This window comes from Schistocerca cancellata, chromosome 5, assembly GCF_023864275.1.
Source record: "Schistocerca cancellata isolate TAMUIC-IGC-003103 chromosome 5, iqSchCanc2.1, whole genome shotgun sequence".
In the NCBI taxonomy this organism is placed as follows: Eukaryota; Metazoa; Arthropoda; class Insecta; order Orthoptera; family Acrididae; genus Schistocerca; species Schistocerca cancellata.
Window position 1 is genome coordinate 339,431,896 of NC_064630.1, and position 20,244 is coordinate 339,452,139.

Below are 20,244 nucleotides of genomic sequence, written 5' to 3' on the forward strand. Positions count from 1 at the left end.
TTTTTTAGAACAAAATATGAAATATTTGGGGTGAGACCTCTTGTTGGTGCAAGACACACAACACTTTTCAGTGCTGGATCATCTCTGGGGACCTTTCTGCTGTTTTTATTCTCTTCATAATGGAAAACACTTGTTCATACTAGTATGTAGAGCCAAACCAAACACAGAAATAACATTAGCCATATTTGTGTGTAGCTTCGGAAACACTTCTGCATGAACATCATGGTACCATCTTAACAAATTGGTAGTGTTGTAATATCTATCCCTGAGCAGAGTGCAGTTTTGCAAATCAGTGAGTTCTAACTACATTTCCAAAGGTCCAGTATAAGATGCACTTATTTTGTCATACATGCTAGGAATAAGCAGATCATTTCCTTGAAGTGAAGTGACTCGTTTAAGTGATTTTAGTACCGTATGCTATCAGTGAGAAAGGCCAAGTCTGCAATCCTTTTGTCTTCATTGAGTGTTAGCTGTGTCTCTCCTTTAATTTCCATAAATAGGGGATTTCTTTCCAAATAGGAAAAATATTTTGAGAACTTTGCCTCTTTTAAGTCGTTGTAACACACAACAATAGGGTATGTTGCCATATGCTGTGTTGAGATCTCACAAAAATCCCTTGAACTGTCTAGTGATTTACAGCATGGCATCTTTCAAAATTGACACATTGGACCATGACCATCATGACTCTGCCATACTGCACATTTTCTGCACATGTATCTTGCCTGTTTTGTACTACTGTAGAGTAAGTGTGATCATAAGTCAACATGATTGAGTATTCTTAACCAAAAGAGAAGAATAGCACATTGCATTGACATAAGGAGATAACTTCAGTAGACTGAAAGCATTGAAGAAAGATTGAAGCACAAAAAACTGAAGTGGAAATAGTGCCACAACAGCTGCAGTGTTGTGCTTGTTACAGCACATTGTGTACAAATAATGTATGTCCTCATCTGTTTCTTTTGAATATAATGGATTCATGCAGTACACAAATTGTTAATGTAATGGGAAACAATATAATTTACACCAGTTTTCAATCATGTTCAGAAGCAGTAGAATAGCTGTAAGTGACACACAACAAATTTTAAATGAAATGTATTCCTTTAAGTTAAAAGTAAAATTGCAACCTGAGTTTCTGCAATCAACAGCCATCAAATACCATGAATATATGGTTTCAGTTGAGTGATATTCCTTACATAAAAACTATGTTGCAGAATATGTAGAGTATATCTGCATTATGCATAACAACATATTTCCTAACATCAACCATAAAAATGGATAAAAGGATCAAATATTCGTAATGCAAAACAGACAAAGTTCAAATAATAATCACCAGGTAGTGAGGCAGTACAGCATAAATCCTATCATGGAGTACAACAGAATACGGTCAAACATTCATTTGTTAAAATACATATAAAAGTGTTGTAACACTATACGGACACAGTATGAGAAGTAACACCAACAAAGTTTTTATTCTGTTTACACATGAAGAGTTCGACAATAACACTGAATAAAGTATAGAACAGTACAAAGTCCCATAACTATATAACACATCAGTATATAGTCTCGTAGGTAAGGATGCAATAAGCAATTAAACATAAGTGAGGTCAAAGCAGTACATGATTTGTATGGGGAAGAAGTGATGTGGATATAAGACAGAAAGGAAAAGGTAAAGTGAGGTAGTGGAAAATGGTTTAGGCCAGGGGGATGGAGAGAATGCAAGATATGCTGGAGAGAAAATTCCCAACTTCATAGCTCAGAGAAATTAGTTCTGGAAGGGAGCATCCAAATGGCTGTGTTGTGGTGCACAGCATGTTTGGCAAATGGATGGTCCTATTTGCAGTTTGCCATTATTTTGGCAGTGGCCATTCATGTGGGTAGACAGTTGATTACTTGCCATGGCCACATAAAGTGCTGTGTAATAATTGCAGTATAGCTGATACACAACATAGCTGCTTGCACATGTGGCAATGCGTTTTATAGGGTAGGAAATACCTGTGACTTGAGAGATGGTGTATGGGATAGGCCTTGCACTTGGGCTGGCTACAGGGGAATGATCCATGGGGTGCAGGATTGGAATAGTGATGGACAAGGATATTCTGTAGGTTGGGTGGATGACAGAACACAACTTTTTGTGATGTGGGTAGGATTTTGGCTAAGATATCATTCATCCCAGAGTACAATGAGAGGAAGTTGAATCCCTGTTGAAGGCTGTTGGTTGAGCTTCTTAAGTCCAGGGTGACATTGTGTGATCATAAGAGTGCTGGTCATTGGCTAGTTAACACATTTAGTGGTGTCAGAGGAGATGGCATGGGAGATCTCTATACAGATGAGATGGATAGGACATGGCCTGTGAATAAAGGCTCTGGAATGGTTATTGGTATATTTTGACTGCTTTCCACTGCAGTTGTAGCATCCATGGGTGGCAGGGCTGTAAGGAAGAGACTTTTTGACACAGAACCAGTGCTGGCTGTCAAAGTGGAGTGTTCTTGGTAATTGGTACACTTGATGAGAACAGACATATTTATGGAGTCATCTGAGAAGTGGAGATTGTCATGTAGGAAGATGACTCATTGAGCTGAGAAGGCTTATGTGAAGTAGGTGTTGAAGTTATTGAGGTAGGAGCAGAGAGTGTCCCTGCTGTGAGTACAAATCATGAGAAGGCCATCAATGAATGTGAACCAGACAAGGGGTTTTAGTTGTTGACTGCAAAGAAAGGATCCCTCCAGATGGCCAATACATAAGTTGACATAGATTGGTGACATGCGATTGTCCATGGATTTGTTTATAGATTTGGCTATCAGAATTGAAATAATTGTGGGGCAAGATGTGAATGTCTAGGAGGATTAGAAAAGAGATGGTGGGTTTGATATCAGGAGGACACTGGGAAAGGTAGTATTCAGTGGCTACAAGGTCATGAGCATGGGGGATGTTGGTGTACAAGGATGTCTCATCCACAATGACCAAGAAAGAGTCTGGTGATGATCATACAGAAACTGTGGAAAGACAGTGAAAATATGAGTGTTGTCTTGAATGTAGGATGGGAGATTATGGACAGAGGTTGGACATGTTGGTGAGCAAAGGGCAGAGGTTTGTTCTATGGAAATGTTGTACCCAGCCACAGTGAGTCACCCGATATGGAGACCTGTGGAGTTGAGTTTGTGAAGTAGATAAAAGCTAAGAGTTTGGGAAGCGGGGGGGTGTGGTGGTTTGCTGGTGTCAGAAGTTAGATGAATTCAGGTGTCAGGTTTTGGGATGCACCTCTTGAGCTCTCGACAGAATCACAGTCATAAGGTTTTTATGCAGAAGTGTCTAAATGTTGGCAGAGAGTCTCAGCAACATAGTCACTACAATTCATGATCACTATGGTGGAGCCTCTGTTTGTGGGAAGGTTGATGAGTTCTGGATTGGAGATAAAAATACAGTCTTGGTTGCAGAGGTTTTTATTCTCAAATTTCAATGACATATTTCACCTGTGATAGGCATCTTCAGATTACCTATTGTTGTTGTGGTCTTCAGTCCAGAGACTGGTTTGATGCAGCTTTCCATGCTACTCTATCCTGTGCAAGCTTCTTCATCTCCCAGTACCTACTGCAACCTACATCCTTCTGAATAGGTTTAGTGTATTCATCTCTTGGTCTCCCTCTATGATTTTTACCCTCCATGCTGCCCTCCAATGCTAAATTTGTGATCCCTTGATGCCTCAGAACATGTCCTATCAACCGGTCCCTTCTTCTTGTCAAGTTGTGCCACAAACTCCTCTTCTCCCCAATTCTATTCAATACCTCCTCATTAGTTATGTGATCTACCCATCTAATCTTCAGCATTCTTCTGTAGCACCACATTTTGAAAGCTTCTATTCTCTTCTTGTCCAAACTATTTATCATCAATGTTTCACTTCCATACATGGCTACACTCCATACAAATACTTTCAGAAACGACTTCCTGACACTTAAATCTGTACTCGATGTTAACAAATTTCTCTTCTTCAGAAATGCTTTCCTTGCCATTGCAGTCTACATTTTATATCCTCTCTGCTTTGACCATCATCAGTTATTTTGCTCCCCAAATAGCAAAACTCCTTTACTACTTTAAGTGTCTCATTTCCTAATCTAATTCCCTCAGCATCACCAGATTTAATTCGACTACACTCCGTTATCCTCATTTTGCTGTTGTTGATGTTCATCTTATATCCTCCTTTCAAGACACTGTCCATTCTGTTCAGCTGCTCTTCCAGGTCCTTTGCTGTCTTTGACAGAATTACAATGTCATCGGCAAACCTCAAAGTTTTTATTTCTTCACCCTGGACTTTAATTCTGATTGTGAATTTTTCTTTTGTTTCCTTCAATGCTTGCTCAATATACAGGTTGAATAAAATTGGGGATAGGCTACAACCCTTTCTCACTCCCTTCACAACCACTGCTTCCCTTTCATGCCCCTCGACTCTTATAACTGCCATCTGGTGTCTGTACAAATTGTAAATAGCCTTTCGCTCCCTGTATTTTATTCCTGCCACCTTCAGAATTTGAAAGAGAGTAATCCAGTCAACATTGTCTAAACCTTTCTCTAAGTCTACAAATGCTAGAAACGTAGGTTTGCCTTTCCTTAATCTATTTTCTAAGATAAGTCATAGTGTCAGTATTGGCTCACATGTTCCAACATATCTACGGAATCCAAACTGATCTTCCCCGAGGTCGGCTTCTACCAGTTTATCCATTCATCTGTAAAGAATTCCTGTTAGTATTTTGCAGCTGTGGCTTATTAAACTGATAGTTCAGTAATTTTCACATCTGTCAACACCTGTTTTCTTTGGGATTGGAATTATTATATTCTTCTTGAAGTGTGAGGGTATTACGCCTGTCTCATACATCTTGCTCACCAGATGGTAGAGTTTTGTCAGGGCTGACTCTCCCAAAACTGTCAGTAGTTCTAATGGAATATTGTCTACTCCTGGGACCTTGTTTCAACTTAGATCTTTCAATGCTCTGTCACACTCTTCACGCAGTATCATATCTCCCATTTCATCTTCATCTACATCCTCTTCCATTTCCATAATATTGTCCTCAAGAACATCGCCCTTGTATAGACCCTCTATATACTCCTTCCACCTTTCTGCTTTCCCTTCTTTGCTTAGAACTGGGTTTCTATCTGAGCTCTTGATTCTCATGCAAGTGGTTCCCTTTTCTCCAAAGGTTTCTTTAATTTTCCTGTAGGCAGTATCTATCTTAACCCTAGTGATATACGCCTCTACATCCTTACATTTGTCCTCTAGCCATCCCTGCTTAGCCATTTTGCACTTCCTGTCGATCTCATTTTTGAGACGTTTGTGCTCCTTTTTGCCTGCTTCATTTAGAGCATTTTTGTATTTTCTCCTTTCATCAATTAAATTCAATATCTATTCTGTTACCCAAGGATTTCTATTAGCCCTCATCTTTTTACCTACTTGATCCTCTGCTGCCTTCACTATTTCATCTCTCAAAGCTACCCCTTCTTCTTCTACTGTATTTCTTCCCCCCATTCTTGTCAATCATTCCCTAATGCTCTCCCTGAAACTTTCTACAACCTCTGGTTCTGTCAGTTTATCCAAGTCCCATCTCCTTAAATTCCCACCTTTTTGCAGTTTCTTCAGTTTTAATCTACAATTCATAACCAATAGATTGTGGTCAGAGTCCACATCTGCCCCTGGAAATGTCTTACAATTTAAAACCTGGTTCCTAAATCTCTGTCTTACCATTATATAATCTATCTGAAACCTTGCAGTATCTCCAGGCTTCTTCCATGTATACAACCTTCGTTCATGATTCTTGAACCAAGTGTTAGCTATGATTAAGTTATGATCTGTGCCAAATTCTTCCTCTTTCATTCCTTACCCCCATTCCATATTCACCTACTATGTTTCCTTCTCTTCCTTTTCCTACTGTCAAATTCCAGTCACCCATGACTGTTAAATTTTCTTCTCCCTTCACTATCTGAATAATTTCTTTGATCTCATCATACATTTCATCAATCTCTTCGTCATCTGCAGAGCTAGTTGGCATATAAACTTATACTACTGTGGTAGGTGTGGGCTTTGTATCTGTCTTGGCCACAACAATGCATTCCTATGCTGTTTGTAGTAGTTTACCCACATTCCTATTTTTTTATTCATTATTACACCTACTCCGGCATTACCCCTATTTGATTTTGTATTTATAACCCTGTATTCACCTGAGCAGAAGTCTTGTTCCTCCTGCCACCGAACGTCACTAATTCCCACTATATCTAACTTTAACCTATCCATTTCCCTTTTTAAATTTTATAACCTACCTGCCCGATTAAGGGAGCTGACATTCCATGCTCCGACCCATAGAACGCCAGTTTTCTTTCTCCTTATAACAACATCCTGCTGAGTAGTCCCTGCCTGGAGATCCGAATGGAGGACTGTTTTACCTCCTGAATATTCTACCCAAGAGGACGCCATCATCATTTAACCATACAGTAAAGTTGCATGCCCTCAGGAAAAATTATGGCTGTAGTTTCCCCTTGCTTTCAGCCATTCACAGTACCAGCACAGCAAGGCCGTTTTGGTTAGTGTTACGAGGCCTGATCAGTCAATCATCCAGATGGTTGCCCCTGAAATTACTGAAAAGGCTGCTGCCCCTCTTCAAGAGCCACACATTTGTCTGGCCTCTCAACAGATACCCCTCTGTTGTGGTTCATCTACATCTACATCTACATTTATACTCCGCAAGCCACCCAACGGTGTGTGGCGGAGGGCACTTTACGTGCCACTGTCATTACCTCCCTTTCCTGTTCCAGTCGCGTATGGTTCGCGGGAAGAACGACTGTCTGAAAGCCTCTGTGCGCGCTCTAATCTCTCTAATTTTACATTCGTGATCTCCTCGGGAGGTATAAGTAGGGGGAAGCAATATATTCGATACCTCATCCAGAAACGCACCCTCTCGAAACCTGGCGAGCAAGCTACACCGCGAAGCAGAGCGCCTCTCTTGCAGGGTCCGCCACTTGAGTTTGTTAAACATCTGCGTAACGCTATCACGGTTACCAAATAACCCTGTGACGAAACGCGCCGCTCTTCTTTGAATCTTCTCTATCTCCTCCGTCAACCCGATCTGGTACGGATCCCACACTGATGAGCAATACTCAAGTATAGGTCGAACGAGTGTTTTGTAAGCCACCTCCTTTGTTGATGGACTACATTTTCTAAGGACTCTCCCAATGAATCTCAACCTGGTACCCGCCTTACCAACAATTAATTTTATATGATCATTCCACTTCAAATCGCTCCGCACGCATACTCCCAGATATTTTACAGAAGTAACTGCTACCAGTGTTTGTTCCGCTATCATATAATCATACAATAAAGGATCCTTCTTTCTATGTATTCGCAATACATTACATTTGTCTATGTTAAGGGTCAGTTGCCACTCCCTGCACCAAGTGCCTATCCGCTGCAGATCTTCCTGCATTTCGCTACAATTTTCTAATGCTGTAACTTCTCTGTATACTACAGCATCATCCGCGAAAAGCCGCATGGAACTTCCGACACTATCTACTAGGTCATTTATATATATTGTGAAAAGCAATGGTCCCATAACACTCCCCTGTGGCACACCAGAGGTTACTTTAACGTCTGTAGACGTCTCTCCGTTGATAACAACATGCTGCGTTCTGTTTGCTAAAAACTCTTCAATCCAGCCACACAGCTGGTCTGATATTCCGTAGGCTCTTACTTTGTTTATCAGGCGACAGTGCGGAACTGTATCGAACGCCTTCCGGAAGTCAAGAAAAATAGCATCTACCTGGGAGCCTGTATCTAATATTTTCTGGGTCTCATGAACAAATAAAGCGAGTTGGGTCTCACACGATCGCTGTTTCCGGAATCCATGTTGATTCCTACATAGTAGATTCTGAGTTTCCAAAAACGACATGATATTCGAGCAAAAAACATGTTCTAAAATTCTACAACAGATCGACGTCAGAGATATAGGTCTATAGTTTTGCGCATCTGCTCGACGACCCTTCTTGAAGACTGGGACTACCTGTGCTCTTTTCCAATCATTTGGAACCTTCCGTTCCTCTAGAGACTTGCGGTACACGGCTGTTAGAAGGGGGGCAAGTTCTTTCGCGTACTCTGTGTAGAATCGAATTGGTATCCCGTCAGGTCCAGTGGACTTTCCTCTGTTGAGTGATTCCAGTTGCTTTTCTATTCCTTGGACATTTATTTCGATGTCAGCCATTTTTTCGTTTGTGCGAGGATTTAGAGAAGGAACTGCAGTGCGGTCTTCCTCTGTGAAACAGCTTTGGAAAAAGGTGTTTAGTATTTCAGCTTTACGCTTGTCATCCTCTGTTTCAATGCCATCATCATCCCGGAGTGTCTGGATATGCTGTTTCGAGTCACTTACTGATTTAACGTAAGACCAGAACTTCCTAGGATTTTCTGTCAAGTCGGTACATAGAATTTTACTTTCGAATTCACCGAACGCTTCACGCATAGCCCTCCTTACGCTAACTTTGACATCGTTTAGCTTCTGTTTGTCTGAGAGGTTTTGGCTGCGTTTAAACTTGCAGTGAAGCTCTCTTTGCTTTCGCAGTAGTTTCCTAACTTTGTTGTTGTACCACGGTGGGTTTTTCCCGTCCCTCACAGTTTTACTCGGCACGTACCTGTCTAAAACGCATTTTACGATTGCCTTGAACTTTTTCCATAAACACTCAACATTGTCAGTGTCGGAACAGAAATTTTCGTTTTGATCTGTTAGGTAGTCTGAAATCTGCCTTCTATTACTCTTGCTAAACAGATAAACCTTCCGCCCTTTTTTTATATTCCTATTAACTTCCAAATTCAGGGATGCTGCAACGGCCTTATGATCACTGATTCCCTGTTCTGCACTTACAGAGTCGAAAAGTTCGGGTCTGTTTGTTACCAGTAGGTCCAAGATGTTATCTCCACGAGTCGGTTCTCTGTTTAATTGCTCGAGGTAATTTTCGGATAGTGCACTCAGTATAATGTCACTCGATGCTCTGTCCCTACCACCCGTCCTAAACATCTGAGTGTCCCAGTCTATATCTGGTAAATTGAAATCTCCACCTAAGACTATAACATGCTGAGAAAATTTATGTGAAATGTATTCCAAATTTTCTCTCAGTTGTTCTGCCACTAATGCTGCTGAGTCGGGGGGTCGGTAAAAGGAGCCAATTATTAACCTAGCTCGGTTGTTGAGTGTAACCTCCACCCATAATAATTCACAGGAACTATCCACTTCTACTTCACTACAGGATAAACTACTACTAACAGCGACGAACACTCCACCACCGGTTGCATGCAATCTATCCTTTCTAAACACCGTCTGTACCTTTGTAAAAATTTCGGCAGAATTTATCTCTGGCTTCAGCCAGCTTTCTGTACCTATAACGATTTCAGCTTCAGTGCTTTCTATCAGCGCTTGAAGTTCCGGTACTTTACCAACGCAGCTTCGACAGTTTACAACTACAATACCGATTGCTGCTTGGTCCCCGCATGTTCTGACTTTGCCCCGCACCCGTTGAGGCTGTTGCCCTTTCTGTACTTGCCCGAGGCCATCTAACCTAAAAAACCGCCCAGCCCACGCCACACAACCCCTGCTACCCGTGTAGCCGCTTGTTGCGTGTAGTGGACTCCTGACCTATCCAGCGGAACCCGAAACCCCACCACCCTATGGCGCAAGTCGAGGAATCTGCAGCCCACAAGGTCGCAGAACCGTCTCAGCCTCTGATTCAGACCCTCCACTCGGCTCTGTACCAAAGGTCCGCAGTCAGTCCTGTCGACGATGCTGCAGATGGTGAGCTCTGCTTTCATCCCGTTAGCGAGACTGGCAGTCTTCACCAAATCAGATAGCCGCCGGAAGCCAGAGAGGATGTCCTCCGATCCATAGCGACACACATCATTGGTGCCGACATGAGCGACCACCTGCAGATGGGTGCACCCTGTACCCTTCATGGCATCCGGAAGGACCCTTTCCACATCTGGAATGACTCCCCCCGGTATGCACACGGAGTGCACTTTGGTCTTCTTCCCCTCCCTTGCTGCCATATCCCTAAGGGGCCCCATTACGCGCCTGACGTTGGAGCTCCCAACTACCAGTAAGCCCACCCTCTGCGACCGCCCGGATCTTGCAGACTGAGGGGCAACCTCTGGAACAGGACAGGCAGCCATGTCAGGCCGAAGATCAGTATCAGCCTGAGTATCAGCCAGAGACAGAGCCTGAAACCGGTTCGTCAGACAAACTGGAGAGGCCTTCCGTTCAGCCCTCCGGAATGTCTTTCGCCCCCTGCCACACCTTGAGACGACCTCCCACTCTACCACAGGTGAGGGATCAGCCTCAATGCGGGCAGTATCCCGGGCAACCACAGTCGTAGCCCGATCGGGGGATGCGTGGGACGAGCTGGCCGTCCCCGACAAACTCCCATCCGGACCCCCACAGTGATGCCCATTGGCAACAGCCTCAAGCTGTGTGACCGAAGCCAACACTGCCTGAAGCTGGGAGCGAAGGGATGCCAACTCAGCCTGCATCCGAACACAGCAGTTGCAGTCCCTATCCATGCTAAAAACTTGTGCAAAGAACGTCTGAACTAATCTACACAGAGCGCAAACAAATCGACACAAAATTTAAGCGGTTATTAAAATACGAGATTGCCTAGTAAATGCAGTAACTTGTGCACTGCTGACACACTGCTCGGCGGCGGAAGGAGACTACGCGAATTTACACTAGTCAGGTACTAAAACGCGATGCTACAACTCTCAAATACTATAATACGCCCGAAATTTATGAATTTAACAATGCAAGTACCAAAAACACGCAAATAAATTAAGAATTAAACTATGTAACAAATGAGTGAGCTAGGAGTATACGACTTGCTGCTGCAGCTGCTTATCCAACGGCGGCAGGGAGCACACTCACCTATGGTACGGCTATCTGTATCGCTGAGGCACGCAAGCCTCCCCACCAACGGCAAGGTCCATGGTTCATGGAGGGTGGGAGGGGGCGGGGGGCCAGATTACCTACAAAGCAGAAAATTTATAAACGTAAGTGTAAGAAAATTTCCTGACCCCATTTTGTACAGAAACATACTCTACAGGAAATTTTTTACCGAACTTGCAGAAACTGGTAATGGTACATGCCATCAATAAAGTGCTTACACATTGCTTATACATCAACAAAATGGAATTTGGATATCAAAAAGTTGGAACTCCCCAATGCCTGTCAGTTGGGTTCCTGGAAAGAACCGGAATGATGAAAAATTGCAGCAAAAAATATTTAAGCTTTGATAAACTAGAAATTATTGGATCTGAAAAGGGCAGCTACGGAGACTGTGAAAATAAACACCACAATATCCTTTAATGACCATACTTGTCGCAATGTGTAAAGGATATCATCACACACATTAGGAATAGGTGCACAGCAGAGCTTCATGGAGTGGGAGCACAACGTGTATAAGCAGCCCCGCTGGCAAACATAGAATGCGGAAAAGTATGGTACTGGGGTCTCGAGTGCAGGTACTGCAGTAGAAACAGACAGATGGTGTTGGCTAGTTTAATACATTAACTACGGTGCAGGACTGTGTTCACATACAGAACTTAAACAGCCTTATATATCACAAGATACATAATTTCTAAAATAATTGTCCTAAAATGAGAGTAAAGTTAACTGATATTTGTCCAATAAGATAATTAAACCTCATGAAAGGTCATCATAAATATAAACAAGAACTAAAACAATGCATTAAAGATAAGGGAGTCAAGCAAATAACAAAGGAGATGCCAGCATACTACACTGCTACAAGGCTAAACTTCTTTAAAAATGGACATCATTATATCAAAAAATTATTGTTTTTTCTGATCAACTGATCATTGAGGAGGCCACGGTTGTTCTGCAAATGGCAGGTGTTGTTTTATCTGTGCTCTTTTAGTAAGTAAGTGTTCCAGAAACTTGGTTGTGAACATTCTTCCCATTTGCCAGACATATTCAGCACTGCATTGGGTACATTCTAGTCTGTAAACCCCTGACGCATCATAAGTACTTTTCTGTGTGTGTTCCTTATAAAGAAGTTGATGTCATATAGTTGTACCACCTGTGAGAGCTATATGTGTGTTTGTACACTGAAAAAGTGTGGCTCAGTCATGAGATATGTTTCCTGGAAAAGGTAGGGGAGATCCATTTTACCCCTGTGTTAGGATGTTTGACTGTAGGCAAACCATTCCGTTTCAATTTCTTTTCTGTATACAACTTCTGGAATAGTGAATTACTATAGCCATTTCTACTTGCTATAAATTCTGGATTGTTCTGTTCTTTACTGTTGGCATTTTCACCAAGAGGTAGACCAAGTATGTGATGAACCATTGAGCTGAAAAAGCTCAGTTTATAACACTGTTGATGGCAAAATGAAGCTGAATGATTTAATCAATAGCGTTGGCTTCATATAGGTATTAAAAATAACTTGATTATTAATCAGCTCTAACTGGAGATCAAAATAATTTAGCTTACCTGGGACGTCCATGATTTCATTTGTAAATGATATTTTCAGGTGCAATTCATTAAACTCATTGGCAAGCTGTAGTGCTTCTGAAGAGTTGCCACTGAAAATAATGATGCAATGTTTGTACACCAAAATTTTGTTGCAATGGGTTGAACTATACCTGAAAGAATTTTGTTCAGTGTAATTGATGAAAACATCAACCAAAAACATGTGAAGCAACAGCCCATTGCTAATCCGTTGTCCTGTTTCTAAAGAGGATTATTAAAAGAGAGATAATTATGAGAAGTAAGAACTCTGAGAACAATAATTTCTGTGATTTCATTTTTATTAAGGTCACCATGCTTGAAAAAATTTTCTTGAATAATTGAAATAGTTTTTTTCTAAAGGTACTTCCGTGCAGAGATTCTTTATGTTGAAAGACAATAGAGAGATACCTTCCGGAAAAGAATGCCCATGTAATAAGCCCTCCAGCTGTTTCCTGTTACAACCCCTGACGTAGTCTGTTTTTAAAATACATAAAGGAAATTTCGATGCAGGGTCACCTGGGTTATTAATAACATTAATAATTGGATAAAGAGGGCAATGTTCTTTATGAGTCTTTATTTGTGCTCTTAGATATGGGGCCCTAGGATTCATTAATTTCAACCTAGGCAACTCTTCAGGTGGGATGATGTAGGTGCAAGCATCTTGGCAGTTTCTGAGTTCCTTCGCATCAGAGGCTTTATGGATCATGACCACATTATTCCCTTTATCACTGCACGTGAAAATGGCATTTTCATCATGCAGTTTTTTATTAATTGATTTCAAAACCTTGTATTCAGTGGAAGAGAAGTATTTACCAGCTGCATTAGCAATAATGCTATTAGCTTTACAAGCAATTTCAAACTTTTCCTCTTTTGTGCAATCAATTAATAGCTGTTTTCGGATCTGCTAATAGAGCTGTGGTCATTCTATCATTAAGATGGGGTTAGATGTTATATTTAAGACCTTTCTCTAATAGAGCAGTTTGCTGAACATTAAGCTGATCATCATATGTTTGGCAAATGGGAAGACATTATCAGAGCATTTTATGGATGAATGTTTTGAGTGAAGTTATACACACGTAAGATATTTTATCTTACGATCATTGATTGAATGATCAGCTGACCACATTCCTAAACTGTAAAATTTAAAATTTGCATTAGATTGTCATAACCAGTAGCACTTGAAAGATTAGTGGTATCAAAATAAGCATTAAAAGGCAAAATATGTAACCAGTTTTTTTCCCTATGCCATTGCCTAGCTTCATCTGCCATAATTGTTTTTGCACATTTGAAAATAGCTGCACTTAGATATTGACCCTTCTTGATTTTGAGATTCTTATGGACATAAATAGGAATAAGCTTCTCAGAAATAGATCTATTATTGAACAAAATATTCATAGAAGCTTTCATGATTTTATATTTAAGATTATATATAACAATGCTAGTGCCATTTTGACTGCTCGACAAGAAAGATGCATATAAAATTCCTTTCATTCCATTATCTCACCTGGTACAGCAACCATTGTCAAATCTGAGATAAAAATACAGTCCTGGTTGCTGAAGTATTTATTATCAAATATAAATTATGCATTTCGCCTGTGGTAGGCATCTTCAGATTATCTACAAAGCAGTAAATTTATAAATATAAGTATAAGGTAACATCCTGATGCCATCTTGTGCAAAAACATACTCTACAGGAACAGTTTTCATCAAACTTACAGAAACTGGTCATGGTGCATGCCACCAGTAAAATGCTTACACAGTGCAAACACATCAGCAAAATGCGACTCTGATATCGAAAAATTGGAAATCCCCAATGCCTGTCAACTGGTTTCCAGGAAAGAACTGGAACAATGAAAAACTGCTGCAAAAAAAATTTAAGCTTTGATAAACTGGAAATAATTAGATCTGAAAAGGGCAGCTAAGGAGACTGTGAAATAAATACCGAAAAATCCTTTAATTACCTTGCGTTGTTATGTGTGAAGGGCATCACACAAGTTATGAACAGATGCACAGCAGAGCTCCATCGAGTGGGAGCACAAGTGTATGAGTGACCCTACTGACAAACATGGAATGCACAAAAGTATGGTAATGGTACCACAATTGCAAGGAGTACATTAGAAACAGACAGATGAGTTTGCTAGTCTATACATTAGCCATTGCACAGGACCGTGTTCACATACAGACCATAAATAGCCTTATAAATCACAATTTACATAATTTCTAAAATAACTGCTCTAAAATAAGGACTGGTTTTTGTGTTACAGATAGCTGTATCTTCCATAGTAGGAATATTAGACTCACTGGAGAGGAATTTAGGAATGGAAAGCAAGGCCAGGTTAGAAGTGAGGAATTCCTGGAAGGTACCCAGTAGATGATTGGGTGAAAGGGGAGGAGTGCCACAATTGGAGGAAGGCCAGAACTTTGTTTAAACAATGTTCTGTGTGGGATTTAGGTTATCTGTTGCCAGCAGAGTGTGCGATGAAGAAATGTTTCCACTGTAGAGAATGAGTAAAGGAAAGAAGGCCCTTTACAAGTCTGGTGTGGCTGAACCTTGGTTTAGGGCTAAAGTTGAGGCCTTTATAAAGTACTGAGACTTCTGCAGGGCCAGAGTTTTGGCAGAAAGATTGAAAACAGTGTTATGGGTGGGTGCTCAGGAACAGTGTGTTTCATTGAGGGTGGAGGAAGTTTTTGGGGTTGTGGAAGGTGGAACGTTGTATCCTCAGGTAGTCAGATATCAGTGTGCATCTAGGAGCCCCAGAAGAAACAGAGAAACAGAGTAAGCCACCAGCCAGAAGAAATATCTGCATAAGAGTAACCCAAACTAACTGTTGGTGAACAAAACAGATTGACCAGGGCAAGGACAAACAACCTGACAGTGAGGTGCAAAGCAAAGCCCATGCCACAATGATGATAGCCAATGATGAGAAGCAGAGGACAAATCCAAGATGCAAGATAGTTATCAACCAATCCAAGTACAGCAAAGACAGTTCCGACAATATCAAGCACTCGCACAGAACTGACCAGCTTTGAGCTGGGCAGCTGCCTATATATCAGCTGCATGGAATACTGTTGGCCACTGCATCGATGTGGCAAGTCATTGGCACCCTCACTGTGTGAGCACAGTGATGCACAGCCACTGTGCCGCCTAAGGTGATCAAAGTAAGTCCCTGCTGGTGGGCATTCAACCTCCAAGGCAACCGACATAGATGGAATAAGTCAGCAAGGTGTGGTTGGGGAGCTGTGAGGGGTTTGCAGGTGGGAGGGGTAGGGTTGAATGAATCAAAGTGGTGCGCTCTTTCTTGTGAGAGGTAATTCCAATGGGGCATAGGCGAGGTGTAGTTGGGATGGCTATATACAAATTTATGAACATTCTACTTATAAATGAAATTATGAAAACCCATTGGTATCAAAGGGTTTCTAAATGTGTATCAGGCTTGATTAGGTCAACTATGTAACATAAAAAGTATTAACATGTTCAAAATACAATTGTGGAAGGTTGACTGAACTCTTCCAAACAATTTAGTTGCCAAAATTAGCATGGTAGATCTGTTATCCTACTTTTCTTTAAATTCAGCGTAGAGGTGATTTAGCTTAAAATAATAATTTTCAGAAAATATAAAAGTTTCTAAGTTTAGAAACACACCAGATAAAAGCTCTGAGGTGGAGTGCTGAGCAAAATACTCCTTTAAGAAATAGCACTCCATCTGCAAGCCACAAGTGGCCCAGTGGGACCATCCGACCACCGTGTCATCCTCAGCTGAGAATGCGGATAGGAGGGGCGTGTGGTCAGCACATACCCTCGCAGTCATTTTGATGGTTTTCTTTGATCGGAGCCGCTGCTATTTGGTTGAGTAGCTCCTAAATTGACATCGCAAGGCTGAGTGCACCCTGAAAAATGGCAACAGTGCGTGGCGGCCCAGATGGTCACCCATCCAAGCACCCATCCAAGTGCCAACTACGGCCGATAGTGCTTAACTTCCGTGATCTGACGGGAACCAGAGTATCCACTGTGGCAAGGCTGTTGCCCTTTAAGAAACAGGGTTACTTGGAATCTATAACAATAATTGGGCCAAGCAGGTGAAACATCAACAAAGAATTTATTACACCCTCAGTTATTTCCCATGATTAAATAGTATCATTGTCATATTTAATCTTTTATAAATAATTTTGTAAATATCAATGTGCAGATATTAACATGACCTGTCAAAATTTCCAATATAAAAGACTTGACCCAATGAAAGGTGAATAATAGTGGATGGAAATGAATGGCGACAGAAACTTAGTTACATAGTAACATATTCATCTTGACAGACTCGACTACCAACAGGAACTATTTTATAATACGAAAAATTGCCAAGAAAACTACATGTTACATGATGTGAGCTGGGATGGCTGTAAAAGAAAAGTGACAATGGTTAACAGTGTTGAATTCAAGTTGTTCAAGTGGCACTATGTAATGCAGTTTCATTAAATGTATGCCTTAAATGTAGTAGCACCTATATATAGTATTAAGATATCAACATTAACAACTGTGAATCTGACAACACCAAAGTGGTGCAGTACAGAGTTTGTATGAAACCGAAACTTTGACCTACTATATTGAACAATAATGTAACATATTAAATGACATTACATTCTGCAAATGATGTTAATATAATGATAAAATAACAAACTAAGGAAATTTGCGGTAATAGTAAACTGTAAACACATTGCTCGATATAATGAACAAATGTGGTATAAATCTAATAAACAGTTACATATTGTTTTTATTGTTTCTGTCGCAACTCAGCATCTCCACTATGTGGTAGGTAGCCAATTTCCTTTCCATAATATTGAAAAGTTACGTACTTACATGCACTGCAATCACACTGCAAAATTTTCTAAAGTGGTTACAATATTTCAAATGTGCAGTAAAGTTTAATTGTATATTGTTCTCATATTTAATTTTATCTTTTACAGTTTATCCTTGGATCCAGTTACTGGAATAATTACCATCAAATCTGACACTCCTGGATTTGACAGAGAACTGATTTCAAAACATTATTTAACAGTTGAAGCACGAGATGATTTAGGCAATGGAAACAGGTAAATACTTTTCTTTATAGCTCTATCCCGCACAATAACCATCCTATCAGGTATATAAAATGGTAGCTGTATAAGTCTGGATGAAGTTAAGTGATCATTTGTATAGCAAGCTTCTTAAAAGTTTCATAAAAATTGAGCCAGAGACAGTAACCAAAAAATATTTCTTCATATCTCATCTATCTTCTACTACACTATCAGTGAGAATAGAAAGCAAATATTTGAAAAATAAATTACCATTAACTTTCTTTGGCTGCATAATTTACATGCCCTCACAACAACCCATCTCAAGATGATCAGAGATATTTGTCACCTCTGAACAAACTGTTGCCTCATCAGGAAAGAGGGAAGGAGAGGGAAAGACGAAAGGATGTGGGTTTTAAGGAAGAGGGTAAGGAGTCATTCCAATCCCAGGAGCGGAAAGACTTACCTTGGGGGGAAAAAGGGACAGGTATACACATATGTGTGTGTGTGCGAGTGTATACCCGTCCTTTTTTCCCCCTAAGGTAACTCTTTCCGCTCCCGGGACTGGAATGACTCCTTACCCTCTCCCTTAAAACCCACATCCTTTCGTCTTTCCCTCTCCTTCCCTCTTTCCTGATGAGGCAACAGTTTGTTGCGAAAGCTTGAATTTTGTGTGTATGTTTGTGTTCGTATGTGTGTCTGTCGACCTGCCAGCACTTTCATTTGGTAAGTCACATCTACTTTGTTTATATATATATATATATATATATATATATATATATATATATATATATATATATATATATATATATATATATATATATATATATATATATATATATATATATAATAGAAGGAAACATTCCATGTAGGAAAAATATACCTAAAAACAAAGATGATGTGACTTACCAAATGAACATTTACTTACATTTGGTAAGTCACATCATCTTTGTTTTTAGGTATATATATATATGTGTGTGTGTTCTTTAACAGTCTAGCACATTTAAGGACTTGTCCGAAAGCAAGTGTGTTTTCGTTCTTCTTGTTTGCCTGTCAGTGACAAAATGCCACTAGTACATGGTGCCAAATTTAAACAATTAAGACTGCCTTTTTCCATTTTTAAGGTACCGCATTGTTCGGAAGTTAAATCATTTTTAACATTTTGATTGGACAAAATGGCACTTGTTAACACTTTAAAAAATATTTACCATGTTTTATTTATCGTCCAAACTATGTGAAACTTGGTGGTTACATACACTACTGTACAGAGATGTAGAAAAAATTCCATACATTTTAGTAACACCATCAAGCAAGGACATAAAATATCACATCTACATCTGCATACATATTCCACAACCCATAGTATGGTGCATGATGGAAGGTACATTGTACCACTATGAGTCATTTCCTTTCCTGGTCCACTCACAGAACAAGAGAAAAATGATTGTCTGTATGACACCAGGAGAGCCCTAATTTCTCTTATCTTTTTGATCCTTATATAAAATGTATGTATGCACCAGAAGAATCTTTCTGCAGTCAGTTTCAAACCCCAGTTCTATAAATTTTCTCAATAGAGTTTTGTGAAAAGAATGTTTGTCTTCTCTCCAAGGATCCCCATTTGAATTCACAAAACTTTGGCGTGATCAAAAGTTCCGGACACCCCCAAAAACAAACTTTTTTCATATTAGGTGCATTGTGTTGCCTCCTGCTGCCAGTTACTCCGTATCAGTGACCTCAGTAGTCATTATACATAGTGAGAGAGCAGAATGGGGCACTTCACAGAACTCACGTACTTCGAGCATGGTCAGGTGATTGGGTGTCACTTGTGACATATGTCTGTACACGAGATTTCCATACTCCTAAACATCCCTAGGTCCACTCGTTCTGATGTGATAGTGAAGTGGAAATGTGAAAGGACATGTACAGCACAAAAGCGTGCAGGATGACCTCATCTGTTGACTGACAGAGACCACCGACAGTTGAAGAGAGTCATAATGTGTAATAGGCATACATCTATCCAGACCATCACACAGGAATTCCAAATTGCATCAAGATCCACTGCAAGTACTATGACAGTTAGGCAGGTGGTGAGAAACCTTGGACTTCATGGTCAAGCAGCTGCTCGTAAGCCACACGTCACGTCGGTAAATGCCAAATGACAACTCGCTTGGTATAAGGAATGGAAACATTGGACAATTGAACAGTGGAAAAATGATGTTTGGAGTGACGAATCACGGTACACAATGTGCTGATCCAATGGCAGGATGTGGGCATGGCAAATACCCAGTGAACATCATTTGTGAGCATGTGTAGTGCTGACAGTAAAATTCAGAGGTGGTGGTGTTATAGTGTGGTTGTGTTTTTCATGGAAGAGGATTGCACCCCTTGTTGTTTTACATGGCACTATCACAGCACACGCCTACATTGATGTTTTAAGCAACTTCTTGCTTCCCATTGTTGAAGAGCAATTCTGGGATGGTGATTGCATCTTTCAACACGATCAAGAACCTGTTCATAATGCACAGCCTGTGGCGGATAGAGGGTAAGTTTCTTCTTCAGCTTGTGCACTTACCACCATTAAAAACTCATAAAGTGCCATTTAATGTGCATACTGTGACAAGTAGAGTCATCCTTTGATTATGGGAAGTGGCTTTTAACACACCTT

The 20,244-nt window shown here is 40.5% G+C and overlaps 1 protein-coding gene across 1 annotated transcript in view; it reads left to right on the top strand.

Annotated features, from left to right (window-relative positions):
* The window catches only part of LOC126188932 (cadherin-23-like), a 514,643-nt gene that overhangs the window by 310,123 nt on the left and 184,276 nt on the right, over nt 1-20,244 (top strand). The window contains exon 13 of the mRNA XM_049930652.1: nt 17,493-17,618. Within this exon, the coding sequence (XP_049786609.1) occupies nt 17,493-17,618 (126 nt within the window). The remainder of the gene's footprint in view (nt 1-17,492; nt 17,619-20,244) is intronic.